Source organism: Lotus japonicus, chromosome 2 (assembly GCF_012489685.1).
Source record: "Lotus japonicus ecotype B-129 chromosome 2, LjGifu_v1.2".
NCBI lineage: Eukaryota > Viridiplantae > Streptophyta > Magnoliopsida > Fabales > Fabaceae > Lotus > Lotus japonicus.
In genome coordinates this window covers 71932654-71956676 of record NC_080042.1, presented here as the reverse complement: position 1 = coordinate 71956676, position 24023 = coordinate 71932654, and the positions used below count along the sequence as shown (strand labels likewise).

Here is a 24023-nt window from a genome sequence, read left to right as displayed (position 1 = left end):
GTGGTTGTATGCTTAATGCTCTATATGTGGTGGAAATGGCTACGACGAAGCATGATGAGGAACGACGGTGAGTATTCTTGCAATCGACATTCTAACGCTCTAGTAAGCTTCTATATCATAGATAAGCTCAAAGTCTAAGAAGAACTAACAAATTAACAAAATGAGTAATGCTTGATTAAATGTACAACCAAACCTATATTTATATACACATATCTTAATGTGTTAACCACATCCGTTAAGCCAATTCTTAAATGATGTTCTCTAACTTTGTCATCTAAGCTGATTTTTTGTGTGATAGGCAATGTTAGTTAATGTTAGTAAATTTCTTCACCAGGATTTGAACCCTAACCTCTTCACTCTTATGTCCCTAACTCTTATCACTTGAGTTAACTCGGGGACAAATTATTTGCTGATTATCATTTTAGACAATGGTTTGGACTTTGAAGGGACCTCCATGTATTAGTCTCAACAAGGAGCCTAGTCCAACCGCCAAAACCATACAAAATCACCAAAATTCAAGAATGTGATGAGCTTCCTCCAAATTTAAAACTTGAAATTTGAAGAGGAAATAAAAGAGTGTTTCAACTTACAATATACAGAATTCAAATAAAGCCTCAATCTGAAAAAAAAAGTGAGAAAAACTACAACCTTTTTCAAAGGCTTAAATAAAGTCTAAAATATTCTAAATCCCAGTTTAAGTATTTCACTCTTCTTAGAACAACCAAATTCATACTTGATTCAGCTAATTAAATTTAGATCAAGATTTTTTTTTGGATAAACATATTTTTTTTTTTTATACATCGGAAAGATAAATTGCAACCGCCAGAGATTGATCTCTGAACCTCCCCCACACAAACCGCATGTTTCATAGCTCTTACCACTTGAGCTAACCAACTACAGTTAATTATTTTATTTATTTTTCTAATTTTTTTATAAAAAATATTTCAAACCCAGAGATGTAAGGGCATAACCGTAAAAACACACTCACCCCTTTTATTCTTCAGTTAACATTCAAACACTGGTACAGAAGCAGAACAGCCATGGAGGGAAGAGAGAGAAAATCGTCTCTCATCTCACAAACCGCACCCATCAACAACTCCCATTCCCACTTCTCCACTCCAGCACATCAACACGAACCTCAGGTACAATGGGTTCTCTTCAAAATTTGAAATTTTCATCTCCAAAAAAATAAAATAACAACTACCTAGCGCCGCCGTTGCGGCCACCGCCATCTCCGTCGCCGTCACCGCGGCCACCGTCTCGGATGGCCTATTTTCCGTGATTCTAACACACCCATTTACTAAAAATTTAATTTTTTGAATTAATTTTTGATGTAATTGATTTTGCAGAAAATGATGGCTCTGAAGAAAGCTTATGCTGATGTGATTCTGAATACTGCGAAGGAGGCTGCGGCTCGGGTGATGGCGTCTGAACGGAGAGCTCTTCAGTACCAGACTGAGCTTGCTGCGGTGAAAGAAGAGGCTCTTCACATGTTACTCCGCTTGAAGCGCATGATTGATGCTAAGGTTTCATTCTTAAACCCAAATCATGTGGCTTTTGTGGTTATTTGATGATGTTTTTATGTTAACAGTTGATCAAATTGTTGGTTGGAAGTTTTAGGTTTTTATTTATGTGATTAGTTTAGATTTTAGTTGAATTGATTTTATCTGTGTTTTAGCAATGGTATTACTGAAGTTTGTTGACAAGAATTGGTTTTGTGATGATGGTAAAATATTAATGAAACCCTTTTGAAATACAAATTAGTTACTTTTGGAAGAGAGTGATTTGAGGACAACCAAGCAAATACTAAAGAGCTCATTGAGTTTTTTATTTGTGGTGTCCAACTCAAATTTTCTGTTGCTGTCTGTTTTTTGAGTTAGATTATGAATTTGAAACTGGAGATATTAAGGATCACATGTATATATGATCGGATGCAGATTTTGATTGTTCAAGTGAAATTGTTATGCATATGATTTTCTGAATGAAATGTTTTATGAAAATTCTTTGCTCCATTATTAGTTGGCAAATTGTATTTTGGCTTTTTAGGGACAAACTGTGGACTAGACTACTGGCTCTGATTGTATTCTGATCTAACTTTTTTCTTGTGCTTGCCTATTCTCCTGTGAATGTGATTAGTCTGTTTTGTTATCCTCAGAACTAATCTTGTTCCCCTTAAGATGCTTGATCTTGGACATGTGTCAGTAGTAACCTCTAAACCCTTTACTTGTGTCCATCGTATTTCAGGATATTGCCTCTCACCTTATCCATTTCCTGGCTACTGCTAATGGGCACATAATATACCTTTTATTTTATTAACTAGATATAAATCCCTTGCATCACGCTGACAACACCAACTTATCCTAAACAAGATGTGTATAGAAGGACCATTGTCAATTGAAAAATGGATTGGCGTCATTAAAACTTCCAAAACTTCTCCTTGAAGTGGCAAGTAGAGTGATACATTGAGCAATGCTATTATTATATCTTTTGTGATTGATTTTGTCATTTTTGGTCAGTCTCTCATCTGATAAACTACAGATGCCACAAAGCTAGGAAGAATAGGTTGAGAGAAGAGAATCCTTCTTCAAGATAAAGAAGTTACAAATTTAGCGTTGCCAACCTAAAAAATAAATCCTCAGTTCCTCACATTAACAGCTAAAAAATAACATGAATGTTGAATACATATTGCAGCCACCATGTGTTCAAGTATGCAAGGCACTCATCACAAGGGTATCAGTTAGTCTTTTTTCCCCCTATTTTAGTTTAGGTGGGAAGTTGGCTCATCCTAGTGTGCCTTTTTCCCTTTTCATTGTGGACAGGAAGAACTTACATTATCAAAAAAGAAGAAAATGCAGGTAGGAAGTGGAAAGGCTGGTACCTGCGAGGAACAAATAGAAATAGTTGACCAATAATTACCGGTCAAGTGAAGAACAGTTATTTAAGAGAGTAACTGAAGATATATGATAGAACTGGCTCATACTAATCACTAATCCTCAGCCACCTGCTTATCATGCCCAGACCCTTTAATTTCTAATTTCTTATTTGTTCTATCAATATTTGAGATTTCAAAGAGACTAACAAAACTCAGATGCATCATGCATGTCAATTTAAAGGACAGTCAATTAGGAGTGGAGAATGATCACAAATTGCAACCGTGTCTATTAGATAGGGGCATAATGTTGCTGATTTGTGATCTATACAATTTGTGCTTCAGATCTAATGCTTTAGCAATAGATTAATAGATTTATTACGTAACCTTCAAATCCAGTGAAAGCAGAGCATAAAGATAGGTTGACTTGACAGCATTGCATTATTTTCTAATCACTCTTTTGTTTTGATTAGTCAATGTTGTTTTCCCAGAAATGTCATGATTTAAGCCCTCTGGAAAGACACATTTTGGAGTGTTAGTGTGTGTGGTTGGGGTAGTCAGTAGTAGACAAGAAATTATGTTATTCCCCGGTCAGAATCTGTATAGCAAATAGCAATATGAACAATAACCAAGTCTTATAAAAGTGTGTACTTAGAAGAAAATTCAGTTTATTGCGAGACTCAAATTGTCAGTGTTACTGTACTTAAAATTTCCATCCTCATTAATGGAAGAATCTTTCGATATTTGCTTTGAAAAACCACTCTAACTTGCATTTCTTACTCAGACATGCTTTTGGGTATTTTATGTAATGCAGTACCAATACCATAAATAAATTTTTCTTCGTTTACAGACAGCTGAATCAGAGACGACATCATTGAACCAGCAAAGTAAAATTGAAGAGCTTGAAGCACAATTGAATGAGGCTGAGGATGTCATAACAGATCTTAGGGCAGAATTGGAACATGTACATCGTGAATTAGAAAAGACCAAGAATATCCAGATCAATTCCTTGGATGGACAAAGTGTAAAGCAAGTTGCATCTTTTCAGGACAGTGTACAACCTGATGCTTTGGCATTGTTTCCTAAGAAAGAACTTGAATGTGTCACAAGCTGTGATGTGAAGAACAAATCATTGACTGTGAATTCTCTAGATGAGAAGTGCTGTAATTCGAAAAAACAAACTGAGCAATTGTGCTGGTCTAATTTGGATGACTCTGACTTTGCTTCATTCCTCATGAGAAGCAAGGAAGCTGAACTTTGCAGAAATGGAGTTACTCAGAGAATCCTTGCACTAGAAGGAAACTTGCTGGATGAAAAGCTGCTCCCTCGAGATGTGCACAATCAAGATTACGGTAAAAAGGATGGGCTTGCCAAATATATTGAAGGGAAATTTGCTAAATTTAATGCACCGTCTGCCAAGACTGAGAAAATGGAAATTAAGAAGCACATTAAGCTTCATAAAAGACCAAAACGGAAGATTCTTTCGTATTGCAGGTATTACTTGCTTTCCTCTTGTAAAATACACACAAATGAGAACTTTAAATCTAGCAAAGGTGTGTGTTCTCTATCGACTATCAAGTCTTGTGCCATCAGTAAATGGAAAAGAAAGAAAAGAAGACACGGACATGTAGGAATGGTATCTTCTGTTTTAAAGAGTAGTAAACCATCATTTGTTCTCAGTGGTGTTACTGAAAGCATCGAGGCTGTTAAGAAATTTGAAATTGTGAAGGATCATGAGTTACTAAGTTTAGAAGGTTGTGCTGTGCAGAATTCAGCTGGCCCCAGTTCTAATATGATAGTTGAGGTTGTTGATACTCCGTCTACAAATACTGACTTGGAAGATGCTAAAGCATTTGAAGAAAATTATGGTTCTCCTGGTCAAGCAGATGACAATAGGCTTTTGAAGTATACCTTTCAAAGGAAGCGAAAAAAGGAATCCTTGGTAAACCTGTACAAAAAGTTTGATTCTGAGAAGAGCGCAACAAAGATGAAGGTGGAGGACAAGCAAAATGATGCATTAGGTCCCAAGAAATGTGCATGATAAATGGACCTTCTAGTGATATTCAGCACCTGGCCCAGGTCACTCATCAGGTCTGTCGAATTCTCCTATTGCAAAGTACCCTCAGCTGCTTGATTCAACACTTTGAACTTGGCAACGAAGCTTGATGGATGATAGTTAAGTTATTAGGATCTTTGTTAATTTTTCTTGTTCCTATTTTTGAAGTTTCTTCATTGTGAATTATAAACTTTTATAGGAAGAAAAGGCTTATTGCTGGTAGATTGAAACTTGTGCTGATTGTAATTGTCTCATTTCAAATGAACATCTCCAGAACACTTATTAGGTCTTAAAGAGAGCTTAAAAATTTGAAGCCACGGCGAGGGCGACAACTCGCAACGACGACATGGCTTCTCATAGGGTTTGAAGGTGAATGAGAATGTTGGATTGAAATGAGATTTCAACCCTATCTTTCTCTCGGTCTTTGTTGAAATATTTTCATGAAAACCTAAAATTATCCCTTTATAAAAATTCAATGATATAGTGCGTAATTCATTTACTCCGTGACTCGTAGACCCGGTGTGGGATCGTGAGTCGATGCAAGTTTACCGAGTCAGCTAGAGTTTGCTCGGTTCTAGGAATTTTAGAGTTTGCGTGCGAGTTGACTCGTTTTGGAGCCTAGAAATGTAGAATCGTAAGATTCTAAGAGTCAACTCGCGAGTATGACAACCATGGTTGTAGGCTTAATGCTCTAGATGAGTGGAAATGGCTACGACGAAGCATGATGAGGAATAACGGTGAGTATTCTTGCAATAGACATTCTTAACGCTCTAGTAAGCTTCTATATCATATAGATAATCTCAAAGTCTAAGAAGAACTAACAGATTAGCAAAATGAGTAATGTTTGATTAAATGTACAAGCAAACCTGTATTTATATACACATATTGTAATTTTTGTGACTTGAGCTCTTTATGAAGTCTTGATGATCTTTCGAGATGTGGTTATTTCTAGACAACCTTGTGGTGTTTCATTTAATGTGTTGACCACATCAGTTAGGTCAGTGCTTGGACGAGATGTTCCCTAACTTAGTCATCTCAGCTAGCCTACATAGTGTTCACTGAAATGCTATTAGATCTTGTGGTCATTTGAGCATATGGAACACTATTCTTTTTATATCCAAAGTTGCATTAAATTGTTTGCTGATGATCATTTTAGACAATGGTGTGGACTTTGGAGGGACTTCCATGTCTCTGTCTCCGTAAGGAGCCTAGTCCAACTGCCAAAACCATACAAAATTACCGAAATTCAAGAATGTGATGAGCTTTCTCCAAATTTAAAACTTCAAATTTGAAGAGGAGATAAAACAGTGGTTCTAACTTCCAATATTCAAAATTCAAATAAAGCCTCAAACTGAAAAAAAAAAGTGAGAATAACTACCACCTTTTTCTTTTTTTTGGTGACATGGAGGGGCAGAACCCCCAAAGCAAGAAAAACGCTACAAAACAGGAGCACTTAGTGAGGTCAGCGCCTCAGAAGCGTCCTGAACTAACAAGCTACGACACTCAACAAGAGGATAGTGCAGCATGTGAACACCGAAACCAAACACATGGGCATACTTCACTAAGCAATCAGCTACACCATTAGCCTAACTACCACATTTTTCAAAGGCTTAAATAAAGTCTCAAATTTCCAAATCACATGTATTTAACTCTTCTTAGAACAACCAAATTCAGCTAATTAAATTTGAATTAAGCTTTTAATAAAACACAACTACAATCATAGTTAAATAACCACTACGGAGAGTTAATTATTTTATTTATTTTTCTAAAAATTTTAAAAAATATTTCAAACCCAAAAACGCAAGGGCATATCCGTAACAACACACGCACCCTTTTTGTTCTTCACTGAACCTCCAAACACTGCACCAGAAGCAGAACAGAAATGGAGGGAAGGGGATTTGGGTTTAACACCCCACCCATTAGGCCCCCCGCCCCACCTTGGGGGGCGAAATTACCAGAAAACCAGTTGATTAAAAACGGTAAATGATTACCCGACTCTATAACGGGTAATCATTTACCGATCGTGTTTAAAACATATAAACACGACAGTTTGGGTTTTGAAACCCATTATTTCAAAACCCAAATTTCCCTCCCTCAATCGCATCCTCTCTCAAAGCTCGGTTCCACCACTTCAATCATCTCAAAGGTCGGTTCTAATCATCATCAAAGCTCCCACAAAGACCCATTCCATTACATTCAAAAGGTAAGTTTTGATTTCAATGATTTTCACATTTGAAGTTTGAATTAGGTCAATGGTTGAACACTAGGGTAGTTGATTGATGATTAGAGGTAGGTTTTGTTGTGTTTTGTTGCCTGAAATTCCATGAAACGAGTACGGGCACGAGTGGGGTGCATTTGGGTCTGTTTCTAGGTTTACTGTAATATCGGAAAATCAATTTCCGATATGATAATGGAAAATGATTTTCCGATATGGTAATGGAAAATGATTTTCCGATATGACAGTATGACAGTGCAGACTTCCAAAATTTATTTCCAATATTTAACCATGACATGTATTTAGCTTCCAGGATTACTTTGCTGATTTGTTGAGAATTGGAAAAGATCAAGATAGATTTGATGTGTTGTGATTAGGAAAGTTGTTTATTGTTTATTGGAAAAGATTAAGCGCTCAAATCATATGCTTCATGTGTTGTAATTAGGAAAGTTGTTTATTGTTTTTGTTTGCTTGTGATGATGGTTGTTTGACCTTAACACAGCTAGAAATTTAATTTAATCACATTCACATGCAAACTAACAACTAATTCCCACTGGGGAGCAATAGTCGGCATAGGATGTCCAGGAGTTAATTGGAGCTGCATTTTAGAGAATAACCATAAAATTAGATAACTTCCACATACAAAAATTAATCGACAAGCTAGTAGGCAACTAAAATATTAGTGTATTTGGTCAAAATATACCTGTACCCAGTGATTTATCACATGTCCAATAGCTATAACAGAATGCTCATATCGTGGGCCGGCTCCTATCAGTGGAAAGTATGTGTTACAACCCATAGAGGATAAGGATACGAGAACCAATTGGTACTTTGTGGCAACAAGGTATCCCATCTCTGGCAGTTGAAACCATTTGTCAGGGGTGGCCGGGTCACCAATAGGAAGAGTGAGACGATTATGTAAGCCATAAACAACATCTGTGCCCCACATCCTATTATACATTACCACATTGGTCTCAAGTTCTTGTATCAATGTAGCCCTAACCCAAGGCCAACCGTCCTGACCGGCGGAATGCCCCATTAATGCAGCAATGGATCTATAGCCACAGTTACCATCATCCTCAACATCTGTAATTGTGCCAATATATGGATGGAGAAAGGCTGGAAAGTTACACATGAAATGGCTTGTATCAGACTTCTTCACACGCTTCTTCCTCTTTGCTGGTTGTGAAGACTTCTTTTCCTCTTTAATATTCTTGTCTGTAAGTTCAAACGCTGAAGGATCACGAGTCAAGGATCCTATTGCTCGACCCTTGGGTTGTTTGCTCTCTTTCAACCTAGGAGTGCGGTTGGACTTTATCCGAAGCTCAGGAGTACATAGTGTACTCCTTTCAGGACAATATATCGCTTGAAGCTTCCTCCTTACCATACTCTGCCCTCCAGTATCCAAAGAATGGAAATAACGTGTCAGTGCCTCAACTTCTGGGTGCATCTCTCCATGGTTTAGTCCGCAAATATCTGAGCTGCCAGTATCTGCAACAGGTACATGCTCCCAACTTAGGCTCTTCCAGAATGGATGAATGGCCTCGTACGGAATCCTCTCATAATCTGCAAGTTCACAGACATGTTACATTGAATCACAAATATAAATAATTGGAAGTAGTTGAGAGGAGAGTGGTTGACCGGTAACCTGCAAGTTGACAACCGCAAGGTAGTCCATGAGTCTCTCTCAATAAGCAATCGCATCTGCCGCCGCAGGCTCGCATTCTTGTCAGTTCAGCATCAATGAGTTTCAGGCATTTGATTGACACAAATCCCCTAATATTTGTGTAGAAAGGGGTCTTGAAAAGGTGATCAATTTTATTCATACTGCGCTCAAACGATGCTACTATCTCAGTGTGGCGATTGGTGGTCAAACTATGCGACGCATCCCATGATGTGGCCAGGTCACCCTTACTGTTCCGCAACATCAACTTCAAGCTGGCATGTGCACCTTCAGCCCTGCAAACCAACAACGCACATGTAAGAATTAATATTGTAATAATCTATGAAATGAAATACATATAACAAGTCATAACATAATTTTTGTACCTGTTACTTGTTGTTGTTCCAAAATGCATCACATAATTTGTTCATGCCTTGGCAAATTTCTGCTTGTGGACCAACCATGTAGTAGAACAATAAGTGGCAAATTTCAACTTGTGTTTATGCTTGCACATGTTAAACAATTCAATCCAATGAGCTTCAAATTCTGGAACTGTTGGAGCATCTACCAATTCGGCCCACTTGTCCATAACCTCTTGAGCAAAATCATCCGTGCCAACATACTCTTTGCACTTTGCCAAAACACACTTGTTGATGTGCCACAAGCATAGTAAATGGGTGGTGGTGGGAAGGCTTTGTGAAGCAGCACTCAATAAAGCAAGATCTCTGTCCGTCACAATCACTCTAGGCAACCTGGATTGGTCGGAAATCAGAGACTTCATACACTCCAATGCCCAAATGTAGTCCTCTGTGGTCTCACTGCCAATGTAACAGAATGCTATTGAGTATGTTTTATCCGTGGAGGTCAGGCCAACAATCTCGAGCAAGGGTAGTTTGTATTTGCTGGTCTTGTATGTGCAATCCATGATCACTACATATGGGAATGTGTTGACAAGTTTGACGGCATTCGGATGAGCCCAAAATATATCTCTAATCACTTCCGATCCGGGTTCATTTCGTTCGAAGTGAACATACTTCTCACCGTCCAACTTCTTCAGCAAGTATTGTATCTCTGTCAGTGACCCACGAACGGATTGTCTGAACCGCTTGCAAACACCATAAATTTGTTGGATGGTAGTCAAGTTTGAAGGATCTTTTTCCTTCAAGGACGCCAACATCTTTCTAGGTGGAACCCAAGTCTTAGCCTGATTTATCACGTCCTCCTTCGCCTCACTATTCAGTCTACCAGCGTAATTGTGGCCAACTAGTGACTCAGCTGCGAGATGGATGTGTCTACCGTCCATCACCTTCAACCACCAACCTTTATCATCTTTCGTACGTCGTCCTTTTAGCCTAAAAGGACAACCTGTCTTTTGTGTTGACGTTCCTTCAACAAGATCCGGTTCTCTGTAGGGAATATACGCACCATGCTTCTCACACCCCAGAATGACATATTCTTTTCTTCCCTTCGCACCACTATCAGACTTTGTTGTCACCAAAACAAAATTATTTGCCATAGAAATGTCGCGAACCCATTTCATAAGATCATCTTTCAAAGGGAAACGCTGTTTCAGGATAAACAAGGCATAAGGCATAAAACAAGGCATAAACAAAGCAAACAAAGCATGCAAAAATTTGTGCAATGAGTACCTGATCAGTATGATACAAATGAGAGACATCTATAGATATAATCGGAGGTTCAGCTAGTGATGGTTGCTCCTCTGGATTATCATTTTCCAATCCAGCAGCATGTATCAATTGTGATTCACCAAAGAAAAAGGACTCTGTCATCCCTGGAACAAAAACGGTAAATCAATAACCGACCCTATAACGGTAAATCAAATTCCGGTATAATAACGGTAAATCATAATCCGATACATTAACGGCAATTCATTTACCGATTCGATTCACGATTCAGCAGCCTAAATTACCAACTTAACTAACTAAACTAACTACTTAAACTAACAACTAACTACTTAAACTAACTATAAATAAAGTACCAAAGCTAACACCACATACCAGAAGTTAAAAGCTTTCCCTTGGTGGTGGTGGTGTTGGTGGTGGTGGTGGTGGAAATGTGGAGATGGTGGTGGTGGTGGGAAGGTGAAATGTGAGGGAGGAGTGGAGTAATGGTAGAATAAGGTAGTTTGGGCGAGTTATGGGGGGCTGGTGGGGGGTTGTTGGAGGGAGGAGTAATGGTGGAGGGGTTGGTAGAGGGAGGAGTAATGGTGAAAAGGTGATCAAACTGCCAGATTACCAGTCGGTAAATGATATACCGATATCAATATAAGAATCGGTTAATGATTAACCGATATTGTTCTTCGTGTTCTGGGTAATGGGATAAAGGTGTTCATACTGAGGAACAATAACGGTAAATCATTTACCGATTGTTATTTTGACATCGGCAAATCATTTACCGATGGGTAGTTTTGGAATAAAAAAAAATGCTGGGGCGCGTAGCCTAAAGGGTGGGGTGCCAAACCAAAATCCCGGAGGGAAGAGAGAGAAAAACGTCTCTCATCTCACAAACCGAACCCATCAACCACCCCCATTCCCTCTTCTCCACTCTCTCGCAACAAGACCAACCTCAGGTACAATGGGTTCTCTTCAAAATTTTAAATTTCCATCTCCAAAAAAAAAAAAACCTTAACTACTTAACGCCGCCGTTGCGGCCACCGCCATCTCCGTCGCCGTCACCGCGGCCACCGTCTCGGATGGCCTATTTTCCGTGATTCAAACACACCCATTTACTCAAAATTTAATTTTTTGAATTAATTTTTGATGTAATTGATTTTGCAGAAAATGATGGCTCTGAAGAAAGCTTATGCTGATGTGATTCTGAACACAGCGAAGGAGGCTGCGGCTCGGGTGATGGCGTCTGAACGGAGAGCTCTTCAGTACCAGAGTGAGCTTGCTGCGGTGAAAGATGAGGCTCTTCACATGTTACTCCGTTTGAAGAACATGATTGATGCTAAGGTTTCATTCTCAAACCCAAATCATGTGGCTTTTCTGGTTATTTGATGATTTTTATGTCATTTGGTGTTAACAGTTGATCAAATTGTTGGTTGGAAGTTTTAGATTTTTATTGATGTGATTAGTTTTAGTTAAGATTTTAGTTGAATTGGTTTTGTGATGATGGTAAAATGTATGTGAAACCCTTTTGAAATAAAATAATTACTTTTGGAAGAGTGATTTGAAGCCAACCAAACAAGTACCAAGAAGCTCATTGAGTTTTTTTTCTTTTTTTTTGTGGTGTCCAACTCAAATTATCTGTTGCTGTCTGTTTTCGAGTTTGATTATGAATTTGAAACTGGAGATATTAAGGATCACAGGTATATCACTGGATGCAGATTTTGATTGTTCAAGTGGAATTGTTAAGCTCATGATTTTCTGAATGAAATGTTCTATGAAAATTCTTTGCTCCATTATTTGTTGGCAAATTGTATTTTGGCTTTTTAGGGACAAACTGTGAACTTGACTATTGGCTCTGATTGTATTCTGATCTAACTTTTTTCTTGCCTATTCTCCTGTGAATGTGATCAGTCTGTTTTGTTATCCTCAGAACTAATCTTGTTCCCCTTACGATGCTTGATCTTCTACTATGACAGCTTGGACATGTGTCAGTAGTCTCTTACCCCTGTACTAGTGTCCTTCCTATTACAGGATATTGCCTCTCACCTTATCCATTTCCTGTCCTACTGCTAATGGGCACATAATATACCTTTTATTTTATTAACTAGATATAGATCCCTTGCATTGCGCTGACGGCACCAACTTCTCCTAAACAAAATATGCATAGAAGACCAGTGTCAATTGAAAAATGGATTGGCATCATTAAAACTTTCAAAACTTCTCCTTGAAGTGGCAAGAAGAGCGATACATTGAGCAATGCTATTATTTTATCTTTTGTGATTGATTTTGTCATTTTTTTATCAGTGTCTCATTTGAAAAACTACAGATGCTACTAAGCAATAAGCATTTAGTACCAGATAGTAAAAATGAGGCAATATAGATGCTAGTTACATTTTCCACGGGCATGAAGAATAGGTGGAGAGAAGAGAATCCTTCTTCAAGATAAAGAAGTTACAAATTTAACCTTTTCAACCTAAAAAATAAATCCTCACATCAACAGTTAAAAAATAACATGAATGTTGCATACATATTGCACCCACCATGTGTTCAAGTATGCAAGACACTCATCACAAGGGAATGAGTTAGTCCTTTTTTCCCTCCCTTTTAGTTTAGGTGGGAAGTTGCTTCATCCTAGGGTGTCTTTTTCTCTTTTCATTGTGGTCAGGAAGAACTTACATTATTAAAAAAGAAGAAGATGCAGGTAGGAAGTGGAAAGGCTGGTAGCTGCAAGGAACAAATAGAAATAGTTGACCAATAATTACAGGTCAAGTGTGAAGAACAGTTATAGTAACTGAAGGAATATGATAGAACTGGCCCATACTAATCACTAATCCTCAGCCACCTGCTTATCATGCCCAGGCCCATTAATTTCTATTTTCTTATTTGTTCTATCAGTATATGAGAATATGAAATGCAATTAAGTTTCAAAGAGACTAACATAACTCAGATGCATCATGCATGCCAATTTAAAGGACAGTCAATTAGGAGTTTGCAACCGTGTCAATTAGATAGGGCATAATGTTGCTGATTTGTCATCTACATAATTTGTGCTTCAGATTTAATGCTTTATAAATATATTAATAGATTTATTATGTGCTCACCTTCAAAGCCAGTGAAAGCAAAGCATAAAGATAGGTTGACTTGACACCAGTGCATTATTTTCTAATCACTCTTTTGTTTTGATTAGTCAATGTTGTTTTCCCAGAAATGTCATGATTTAAGCCCTCTGGAAAGACACATTTTGGAGTGTTTGTGTGTACGTGGTTGGGGTAGTCAGTAGACAAGAAATTATGTTATTCCCCTGTCAGAATCTGTATAGCATTAAGAACCATTAACAAGTCTTATCTAAGTCTGTACTTAGAAGATAATTCAGTTTATTGCATGGCTCAAATTATCAGTGTTACTGTACTTACAATTTCCATTCTCATTAATGGTAAAATCTTTGGATATTTGCTTTGAAAAACCATTCTAACTTGCATTTCTTACTCAGACTTGCTTTTGGGTATTTTATTTAATGCAGTACGAATACCATAAACAATTCTTTCTTCATTTACAGACAGCTGAATCAGAGACGACATCATTGAAGCAGCAAAGTAAAATTGAAGAGCTTGAAGCACAATTGAATGAGGCTGAGGATGTCATAACAGATCTAAGGGAAGAATTGAAACATGTACGTCGTGAGTTAGAAAAGACCAAGAATATCCAGATCAATTCCTTGGATGGACAAAGTGTGAAGCAAGTTGCATCTTTTCAGGAGAGTGCAAAACCTGGCGCTTTGGCATTGTTTTCTAAGAAAGAATTTGAATGTGTAACGAGCTGTGATGTGAAGAACAAATCATTGACTGTGAATTCTCTAGATGAGAAGTGCTGTAATTCGAAAAAACAAACTGAGCATTTGTGTCGGTCTAATTTGGATGACTCTGACTTTACTTCATTCCTCATGAGAAGCAAGGAAGCTGAACTTTGCAAAAATGGAGTTACTCAGAGAACCCATGCACTCGAAGGAAACTTGCTGGATGAAAAGCTGCTCACTCGAGATGTGCACAATCAAGATTACAGTAAAAAGGATGGGCTTGCCAAAGATATTGAAGGGAAAGTTGCTAAATTTAATGCACCGTCTGCCAAGACTGAGAAAATGGAAATTAAGAAGCACATTAAGCTTCATAAAAGACCAAAACGGAAGATTCTTTCGTATTGCAGGTATTGCTTGCTTTCCTCTTGTAAAATACACACAAATGAGAACTGTAGATCTAGCAAAGGTGTGTGTTCTCTATCTACTATCAAGTCTTGTGCCATCAGTAAATGGAAAAGAAGGAAAAGAAGACACGGACATGTAGGAATGGTATCTTCTGTTTTTAAGAGTAGTAAACCATCATTTGTTCTCAGTGGTGTTACTGAAAGCATCGAGGCTGTTAAGAAATTTGAAATTGTGAAGGATCATGAGTTACTAAGTTTAGAAGGTTGTGCTGTGCAGAATTCAGCTGGCCCCAGTTCTAATATGACAGTTGAGGTTGTTGATACTCCGTCTACAAAAACTGACTTGGAAGATGCTAAAGCATTTGAAGAAAATTATGGATCTCCTGGTCAAGCATATGACAATAGGCTTTTGAAGTATACCTTTCAAAGGAAGCGAAGAAGGGAATCCTTGGTAAACCTGTACAAAAAGTTTGATTCTGAGAAGAGCGCAACAAAGATGAAGGTGGAGGACAAACTAAATGATGCATTAGATGCCCAGAAATGTGCATGATAGATGGACCTTCTAGTGATATTCAGCACCTGGCCCAAGTCACTCATCAAGTCTGTCGAATTCTCCTATTGAAAAGTACCCTCAGCTGCTTGATTCAACGCTTGAACTTGAACTTGGTAGCAAAGCTTGATGGATGATAGTTAAGTTATTAGGATCTTTGTTAATTTTTCTTGTTCCTATTTTTGAAGTTTCTTCATTGTGAATTATAAACTTATATAGGAAGAGAAGGCTTGTTGCGGGTAGATTGAAACTTATGCTGATTGTAATTGTCTCATTTCAAATGAACATCTCCAGAACATGGCTGTGCTAGTGTTTTAATTTGAAAGCTCAAAGCTCATTATTTTTCTCTTGGATGCTGACAAGTGCATGATTATGGCTTTGTAATATGTTATGCTTATACTATAAAGCGATAAACTAAAGGAGGTTGTATAATATTCTGAACGAGGGTGTATTGTTGGTAATTACGATGTTACATGTTATCACTGATTGGTTTCATACGAATTTGGGTTTATTTCTAGATATTGTTTTATATTATCATCCAATTATTATTGATCACATCATTGGAAGAGTTTGATCACATTCTTTTATTGATACATGATGTCAAGTTCAATAGAATTTTACACCACAGTCGATAAACACTTCTTTATGGGAAATTACCATTTAGCAAAGTTATTTTGTGAAGGGGTAAAAAATTTATTTGACTGTAGCAAGCAAGTTTTGCTCCTATGTCTCCATGGACTTTTGAAAAGCAATACATGGTGGGCATGTTAGGTTCCATCAATGACACTTTTTTTTGGCATGATCATCGATAGCACTAGAATAACCGCATCAAGATCACATGAATTTTTCTCAAGCATGCCTTGTGCCAATCTAAAGCACACCACTAGGAACCCAGGTACTCTAGGCAGGTTTCCTGCCTTACTAACAAGAAAAAGAAGAACTTTCTAACGGATCAGGACACTCTCATGTGAAAATTCTCTCATCAAAATTTTGTGTATATCTCTCTCTTTATACCTTTTTAATAGGTGAACCCTTTGAATATTTATGAAGTGAGAGATATACATAATGTCAAGTCACATTAGAGAATCTTAATCCCTTTCTAACCTGTGTACAGAGTCCTTTGTAGTTTGTCTTATGGTTGGTAACTTTTGGCAGGACCAGCACAAAAGGAAGAAGGCTACAAGATTAAGAGCTTACATCATTGGACATGTGGGGACATTCGGTGGTCATGTGTGCAAATCAAGCGTGCTTTTGGTCTATCACGTTTCTACCTCTTTTGTGTCCTTCATACAGTAACTCCATTGCTTTAATCTCCTGTTCTCACAAAAAGGCTTTCAGTTCATTCACTTCAGCAGGAGATTCTAATTCCCCACTTCTCTATGTGCTTTTCTAAGCCTTAGTGCTACCTACGTTACTTTCATCTCAATACATAAGAAGAGCTCTACTTATTTTTTGTCTTAAAATAAGTGTTAATATTCATTTCTACTAGTACCAACCGGTATCGAAACATAGGCTACATCATTATGCCCATTTTACTCCGCCAATTCTGTTTCAAAAATGCATACTCCACAGACTTCAAAATCAAAACAAGAAGAAACTTGAAGTAGGATGAATATAAGAAATTGTATTAACTAGCACTATTTGCACCCACGCAACACTGAACGAACAGAGCTTCCGAGTTCAATCCCTAAACAATACACCTAGGGTAGGAGTGATTAACTTTACTTGTGACTAAATTCCAAATTTGAAATAATCGACATTTGACGGGTGATCGGATATCAAGTGGTTTATATATAAAAAAAAATAGCACTGTTTGCCAATGTCACAAGCCTATATCACTCCTATAAGGGTAGTGGCATTTGGTGTGCACGCCAAGTCCAGACATGCTCTAACTTACAAAGCTAAATCCAAAGTTGGATCAGGAAATCACCAACACATGTAGCAGTCCTTGTTTGTATTATGTTTGCTTGTCTCCTCAGCACCTTACACCACTTACATCTTGCTGTGATATTCTCCCATCATCACTACTTTACCCATCATTTTGGTTATACAGTCCCCCACATCACTAACAAGACCATCATTCTTGCTTGCACATGAGCCACTTTCTCCTTGTGATTTAAATTCAGCTTCAACCTCAGCTCTAACCAACATCAAGATTCAACATGGAATTGAAAATGAGGGAATGTGAGAGAGAAACCAAGGAGGATTGTATACACACTATTTTGTTCACAGCTGGTACATTTCTTCTAATGGTGTACCTAAAGAGCTTTCTAGTTGAGCAATGGCGTGCTTGGGTGTTCCTCATCCTCAATGTCATTTTATTAGCCATTCTATTCATGTCTATGAGGCCGGTCTCTTGGGACCGAAGCGCGGAAAGCGAAAGCGATGTTGAAGAAGTAAAAGATGATGATAAAGAGAAGAGAAGGCCATGTGTGTGTTCTTCACAAGAAATTGAAGAAGGTAAAGAATGCCACAAAGATGTCCATGTTCTTCAGAGTGAGACAGAAGAGGATGAGGAAGAAGAGGAGGAGGAGGAGGAGCAGGTTCCAATGTTGTCCAAAGAAGAATTGAATGCGAGAGTGGAAGCTTTCATAGCCATGTTTAGGCAGCATTTGATCTCGGATGTGAAACAAGCTGAAGATTTCAGGCTCAACAAACCAGCAAACTTGACTCCTAAGATTGAAGTTCCTTGCTGTTGAGGCTTAGGTTCTAAAGACAGCTACACATTTTTTTTCCTTTGTTTCTTCTAAATTGTTAAGGATGTCTACTACATTGTTTTGTTTGGATTGTTCCAATTTTCTGGCCCTTTGTTCACCTTATATCTTGAAATTGAATCCTTTTAAATGACTACTGATAATCTCACCAGTGTTGAAAATGTTCATTCACATTTCACAATTGTGCTCTTCCTCTGAATTACAATTTATAACTTAAGCAGTATATCCCACCTCTGAGAACTTTAAGTGCATGTTTGGAAATACTTAGGAGAATCAATTCTGATGAAAATTTTTAGTGAGTAAGTTATGTGTTTCAGAATTGATTCTAAAAAAATAAAAACTAATTCAAACATGCTATAAATTCGAAGCACATTAATAATCTGATCCCAATGAATAGTTAACACCTGTTTTCCTTCTTCTTAATAAAAAACAATTATCTCAAATCTCTATGCACTGCTGTAAGAGATTTTACAAAGATAAAGTCTTCAATGATATATTAATATGTCTTCCAAATCCCAATGCTTCAGGAAAAGGAAGAGAATACTGGTGCCTTACTGTAATATCTCTGATCACACAATTGTTAATATAAGAGCATCTTCAGTGGTGAGATCTTATTTTGGGACTTAACTCATTTTTTGTAGGTCCAGATTGCCACATAGGATTTAAGACACTCATAAGGTCCTTATGCACATTTCACTCTAGTGGTTGAGATCTTATTTTACTTTTGACTGGACCCACAATACCCAATATAGTTATATTATTTATTTTTCTCCCTATTTTTCACTTTGGTTCTTGTATTGAAGGAGAAAGAAAAAAAATATTATTTTATTTAAGATCCCACATTTGAGAGTACCTGAGCTAAGACACTGATCTTAGCAAAAACTAAGATCTCATGCCACGTAGGATAGCTCCAATGATGAGATCTAATAAGATCCGGATCTTATTTTAAGATCCCAAAATAAGGACTCCATTGGAGATGCTCTAAGACCATGAGCAATGGTTGGTTGAAAAATGTTTTGTTTACCCCTTTTTAACCCCACTTTTTCTCAACCCAACACTCCACATCATCTTCTTTCTTCAATTCAACATTCATTCAACTTTTACCCACTTCAATAGTTTTACATAACTCTCAACACCCTACCCCACCACTTTTTTATTTCATATTTTTATTTAATTTTATATTTTTGTTTTTATGATTACATAAAATTACAATTATCGATTTAAATTAAATTAAAACAATAAACACTTAACAATTTAATTTTTTTTTTTTTAAATATAGACTATAATGACGTTGGTTGGGAAATTGACCAGGATCTTGATAATTGTTGGGATTTTGATGACGTTGGTTGGGAAATTGATTTGGATCTTGATAATTGTTGGGATTTTGGTTGTTATATGGGTAGTTAGATGAATTATGAGTGTTGAAATGGTGATTGTTGTGATACATTTCAAAACAAAGACTAACAGAAAGATAGTAAGATGGTGAGAGAGTTAATAAGAGAGTGAAAAACTTGGTTTTTTTTTCTGTCCAAATCAAACGAACCAAGTCTCTATTTATAGAGAAAAAAAATCATGAATTTTGTTATAAATTTTTTTTCCAGAAATTTTTTTTTGGATGAAATAATTGAGTTCAAAAGATAAGGGAAAAAGAAATCCGGCGAACCGATCAGATTTGGACACGTGGCAAGGGAAAAAGAAATCCACTCTCTCTGCTGTGCGCAGGTGCGTCACGCGCCTTGTCTGCGCGTGCACGCCACGCGCCTGTCGGTGGCCACTGGCCTCGCGCCACGTGGCACACTGCAGGTCCCTCAACTTTGTTGAGCTTCTCAACATTTCTCCCCTCCCTCTCTCCTCCACATCACCCTCAACATTCTTCAACAACCACTACAACATCTCAACAATCCTCAACACAATTTTTCAACAACCATTGCTCATGGTTTAAGAAAATAATTTTCTTTTTCTTTTTCTTTTACTTCCAAACCCTCTGACTTTAGAGCTCACTTGAATCTCCACATTCTGCCATGCTGTAAAAGAAAATTGCAAGGTCTTTAGCAATATTTCATAACATGAATTCTGCTCCTCTGTTTTTAGTTCATTATCTCTAAGACCCTGACTATTGACCATATAATTGTGAAGTTTGAAAAACAGACTTCCTATTCGGAAAACGATCTTTAGACATTCATGTTTGTAGTCATTCTACAGACATACAGAGTTTATGAGGCGGTCAAAAACCTCTACAAACTGTGTATGTCGATTGATGATTAGTAACTTGGGTTCTATTACAATCCATATGTAATGTACTTTAGCACTAGTTTGGTTTATATTATTTCAGAAGAAATATTATTTTAGTTCTATTAAAAATGAATAAAAACAATTCTTTTCCCAAGTAAGTTGAACTAGACACATAGACAAGGTCTTAATGCCTGTTTTGCACTTTGATAGCACCTTTCTTATTATTTTGATTGATAGCATAATTGTTATTCTTTATGGTGAATTCTACCATGCCCTCATTGTATGGTACATGACTGACGCGATTTGACGTGTACCAATAGGAAACCGATATTTGACAGTGTATTTGACTTTTTTATTCATTTTAAAACATATACGGTAAAAAGAAGAAACACTCACTTAAATGTTATTGGTTCACGACACGTCTTGTATTATACCCCAACTAAGGGTTGATGTATCCTAGCAAGCACCATCCTTGATTGGTTTTCGTCATTTTTTTTATATAATATTTATTTCTTAGAAGTTTATTGTCTGTATCTCTAGAATTAAAGGGAAACCTTGAGGGTTTTGGCTTCAGTGGGACAGTTGAAAACTGTCTCACCGTGGTGCAGTTTATTTTAAACCGTTCGATATAATATTAAAATAATAAACGGCACAGATATAATTAATTTTAAATGAACATTTACATAAACACCCTTTTCTTTCTCCTGTTTATTTCCCTTTTTCCTTTTCTCTCCACCCACATCCACCGCACCACCATGTTTATCAGTTATCACACAAAGCAAATTATCAGAATTTGGGGAAGGTGACTACAACATTCATTGAAAGTTCCACCTTGCTGCATTATTTTAGTGAGTAATTCTGAACAATCAAAGAAATAGTTCATGTCACTTATATGAAAAAAAATGAAACTTCAATCTACAAGACCAAACACTCTGAATTCACAAATTGAAAGACATTCAATATCAGTAACTATAAAATTTACAGAAAGAGACACTAGCACTAGAAAGCCCAGATTCAAAATTTGCCAGGATAAGAAATTGATATGAAGGAAATTTCTGAATGGCCCACTTTTCTCTGCAGTATAACAGCTCCAACAACCACAACCACAACCATAACAGCATCACCACCAGCTTGAATAGTCAGTACCGGGCGGCCGCAGCTGGCGGTGGCGGTGGAAAGACCGTTGGGAGGTGGCTGAAGGACAGGAAGGAGAAGAAGAAGGAAGAAATGAGGGCTCAGAATGCTCAGCTCCACGCGGCTGTTTCAGTTGCCGGGGTTGTCGCAGCAGTTGCGGCCATTGCCGCCGCAACCGCCGCTTCTTCAGGCTCCGGCAAAGACGAGCAGATGGCCAAGACGGACATGGCGGTGGCGTCGGCGGCCACGCTGGTGGCTGCTCAGTGTGTTGAGGCTGCGAAAGCTATGGGAGCTGAGCGGGATCACCTGAGCTTGGTGGTTAGCTCCGCCGTGAATGTGAGGTCTGCCGGCGAGCATCATGAGTCAACAAGAATCAAAGTGTCATCGGATCTGGTCCAAGAACGTCCAGGAGATAGGAGAAGAGGTTAGGGAATCAAAATGATAGATATGGAAAATCAATATTATTACAGGGTAGTTTGGACTTTCACATATTTTTTTTCACAGGTACACGATGTGTCACTAAACCTAGTGTCCCACCGAAGACATCGTCAACCTTGAGTCTGACCTTACAGAATAATAGAGCTTTTTTTTATAGCATGGACTTCTACTTCATAGGCCCAATGGGTTTATAGAAAACACCCAACATCTTACCTTCATGGTTCCTCAAGATACTTCTGACTCCACTAGTACCGAATTTCCTTTAGAAGCCCCGTCAACAATCTTTCACAGGGAGACAAAGAAACGTGTCTGGTTTTTGAATCTGCCCATAAAACTAGCATGGATGGCCTAATGGTACTTGTTGAAAAATCAATTTTCTCAAATTCAGGGTTCAAATCTTGCTAGTAACTAGATTCCAGATTTAACATTACTGGTTAGTTGTATTGGCGTTCATTATATATATTTTTACTGGTAGTATATACACCTTAATTAGATTTATTGAGATTTGCTATATGCCACGAATTATATATGGAAGAATTGAAACATGCAACATGTAAATAACACAAACTGAAAATCCTGTAGTGGGGTCATTTTCTAAAAGAAAGAACCCTCGGTACAAAATCCACACTAGAAAAGCTTGCTGTTAACTGAACAAATTGTTCATAGGGAGTGAAAATATAACTAAGACAGGTAAGTTGATTAAACAATGGGTCTCGGCAAAAAGGGGTGGAGACATATACATGATAGAGAAATTGAGATTGAGGGAGAGGTTTGTTAGTTGTTACTATCTCAGGCAAGTGTGAGTAATGATCAAGTGACATGATGATGGCGATGTATATATCATATGCAAGATATTGGTGTTGGAATGCTGTGAGGGAGTTATCAGATTATTGCTGAAAGGTGGCTGCAGGGTGTTAAGTTACAAATTTATGGACAAGATGTGAGGGAGGAATTAATTCAGGATAGCTTAAGAGATAGATTATATGATTCACAAACACACGAGTACATACTTTCCTTTTCTGCTTACTATGCATTCCAGCTGTATATGTTCCCAAATAAATGAAAATAATGAAAATGTGGAACTCAACCTCTCACACATCATGTCACATTCATTTTTTTTTATAGGCAATTAAAAAATATATTAAAGTGAAGTACAATAGGTACTTCAACCCAATACAAAGAGAAAAGACGATAAAAGAAAAACCAAAACACAACTGCAACCTATACAGTAGACAAAAGCACCATCTACTACTATAAAAACCCACCACCCCTTCAAGAAAGATCTTAAAGAACAAGTCTCGTTAAAACCTTACTAGGAAAAATCCCATTGGAAAAACCTAGTGAAGGAAAAAGAGTACAAGTTTTTTAAATGTGCAAAAGTAAAATGTTTAATTAATGAGTGTGGAATGTGGACACCCAGATTAAAAAAAGAAGAGAACACGTGTTAGAAGAACCAATTGATATTGACAGGAAGTATGATATTTCGATATTGACAGGAAGTACGATATTCGAGAAATGTAGGCGATGTCTGAGGAACGCGTGTTGACGCAACTCAATAGTGTTTTGCCTCAATGCTTACAACTGGGTGCATTGTGGGCTTGCGGACCAGAAAGGTCCATTGAGGTCAAGAGCGTAGGATTTGGGGCCTAGCAGAGATTCAGGTGGATTAGAAACTGATGAGAGCTTATTCTCTAAAAGCAAACGACCTATTTGATCATGAAAGTAAGTGAATTTATACTTGAATACATTGATGAAAAAAATGACTTTTAAAAAAGGGGAGTAGAGATAAGAGAGATTTCATTCTCTGCGACTTCCTCCTCCAAGAGTCGAAGTTGAACGATCTTTTGAAGAAAAAGGGCAAAAAAAAAATACTCATCAAAAGAACTCCCAGTTAAGTGGACTCCAGCAGAGGCGACCAAAAGTGAACTTCATCTCGTACAACTTACAGCCAAACATAATTTAGCCAACACGTTTATAACGCCACCGCAAGGTTGCTACGCCTCGGGTACGACCCTTAACACACCTATAAATACGAGTTTTATCATTCATTAAGCATTACGTACTCATTTTTCTAAGTTCTAACTCATTGTTCTTAATATGACTTTGAGTTCCTCTCTTTATGCCTCGTATTGGCTTGAGAGTCGGAGTTCCTTTGTAAGTACTTCTCCCCACTGTGTCAACACCATACCATTGTGTTAAAAATTTCTTTTAAACCGTGCACCATCACAAGAGATCAAGACCAATCCGTAGCTAAGATTTTGGAAAATCAAAAAAACAAGAGACTATTTAATTGCAACAGTAGTCTTCAATCATAAATAATGGTC

General features: G+C 37.6%; 6 protein-coding genes across 7 annotated transcripts; 4 read left to right on the top strand and 2 right to left on the bottom strand.

Moving 5' to 3' along the window:
- Positions 1–1009: 1009 nt before the first annotated feature.
- On the top strand, positions 1010–5203 carry LOC130739305 (uncharacterized). Its single transcript, XM_057591565.1, has 3 exons — positions 1010–1142; positions 1350–1526; positions 3720–5203. The coding sequence occupies exons 1-3, from the start codon at positions 1041–1043 to the stop codon at positions 4908–4910; spliced, it is 1470 nt and encodes a 489-aa protein (XP_057447548.1). The 5' UTR covers positions 1010–1040; the 3' UTR covers positions 4911–5203.
- Positions 5204–7642: 2439 nt separating this feature from the next.
- On the bottom strand, positions 7643–9218 carry LOC130736985 (uncharacterized). The gene is made up of 5 exons (XM_057588759.1): positions 9190–9218; positions 8789–9099; positions 8334–8706; positions 7844–8195; positions 7643–7738 (listed from the first exon to the last, which is right to left on the bottom strand). Exons 1-5 carry the CDS (start codon positions 9216–9218, stop codon positions 7643–7645), a joined length of 1161 nt encoding a protein of 386 aa, XP_057444742.1.
- A 12-nt stretch (positions 9219–9230) lies between these two features.
- On the bottom strand, positions 9231–10779 carry LOC130736984 (protein FAR1-RELATED SEQUENCE 4-like). The gene is made up of 2 exons (XM_057588756.1): positions 10453–10779; positions 9231–10367 (listed from the first exon to the last, which is right to left on the bottom strand). The coding sequence occupies exons 1-2, from the start codon at positions 10591–10593 to the stop codon at positions 9231–9233; spliced, it is 1278 nt and encodes a 425-aa protein (XP_057444739.1). The 5' UTR covers positions 10594–10779.
- Positions 10780–11241: 462 nt separating this feature from the next.
- On the top strand, positions 11242–15534 carry LOC130739304 (uncharacterized). 2 transcript variants are annotated; one of them, XM_057591562.1, is made up of 3 exons: positions 11242–11393; positions 11602–11778; positions 13991–15534. In XM_057591562.1, the coding sequence occupies exons 2-3, from the start codon at positions 11605–11607 to the stop codon at positions 15179–15181; spliced, it is 1365 nt and encodes a 454-aa protein (XP_057447545.1). In that variant the 5' UTR covers positions 11242–11393; positions 11602–11604; the 3' UTR covers positions 15182–15534. The 2 variants fall into 2 exon arrangements, with proteins under 2 accessions (XP_057447545.1, XP_057447546.1); XM_057591563.1 differs by lacking the exon at positions 11242–11393 and having other exon boundaries at positions 11401–11778.
- A 1743-nt stretch (positions 15535–17277) lies between these two features.
- LOC130735639 (uncharacterized) lies at positions 17278–18062 on the top strand. The gene has a single exon (XM_057587565.1). The coding sequence runs from the start codon at positions 17344–17346 to the stop codon at positions 17878–17880; it is 537 nt and encodes a 178-aa protein (XP_057443548.1). The 5' UTR covers positions 17278–17343; the 3' UTR covers positions 17881–18062.
- A 3124-nt stretch (positions 18063–21186) lies between these two features.
- LOC130736983 (VAN3-binding protein-like) lies at positions 21187–21690 on the top strand. The gene has a single exon (XM_057588755.1). It carries the CDS (start codon positions 21187–21189, stop codon positions 21688–21690), a length of 504 nt encoding a protein of 167 aa, XP_057444738.1.
- The last annotated feature ends 2333 nt before the right edge of the window (positions 21691–24023 follow it).

Bases quoted from the DNA above. Each gene is read 5' to 3' on its own strand.
- LOC130739305 (XM_057591565.1), top strand. From the start codon at position 1,041: ATGGAGGGAAGAGAGAGAAAATCGTCTCTCATCTCACAAACCGCACCC. The intron at 1,143-1,349 runs GTACAATGGGTT...TTGATTTTGCAG, and splicing joins CACATCAACACGAACCTCAG to AAAATGATGGCTCTGAAGAA. The intron at 1,527-3,719 runs GTTTCATTCTTA...CTTCGTTTACAG, and splicing joins AGCGCATGATTGATGCTAAG to ACAGCTGAATCAGAGACGAC.
- LOC130736985 (XM_057588759.1), bottom strand. From the start codon at position 9,218: ATGCATTTTGGAACAACAACAAGTAACAG. The intron at 8,707-8,788 runs GTTACCGGTCAA...GTGAACTTGCAG, and splicing joins TTGCGGTTGTCAACTTGCAG to ATTATGAGAGGATTCCGTAC. The intron at 7,739-7,843 runs GTATATTTTGAC...TCTAAAATGCAG, and splicing joins TGATAAATCACTGGGTACAG to CTCCAATTAACTCCTGGACA.
- LOC130736984 (XM_057588756.1), bottom strand. From the start codon at position 10,593: ATGACAGAGTCCTTTTTCTTTGGTGAATCACAATTGATACATGCTGCT. The intron at 10,368-10,452 runs GTACTCATTGCA...ATCCTGAAACAG, and splicing joins ATTTGTATCATACTGATCAG to CGTTTCCCTTTGAAAGATGA.
- LOC130739304 (XM_057591562.1), top strand. From the start codon at position 11,605: ATGATGGCTCTGAAGAAAGCTTATGCTGATGTGATTCTGAACACAGCG. The intron at 11,779-13,990 runs GTTTCATTCTCA...CTTCATTTACAG, and splicing joins AGAACATGATTGATGCTAAG to ACAGCTGAATCAGAGACGAC.
- LOC130735639 (XM_057587565.1), top strand. From the start codon at position 17,344: ATGGAATTGAAAATGAGGGAATGTGAGAGAGAAACCAAGGAGGATTGT.
- LOC130736983 (XM_057588755.1), top strand. From the start codon at position 21,187: ATGGCCCACTTTTCTCTGCAGTATAACAGCTCCAACAACCACAACCAC.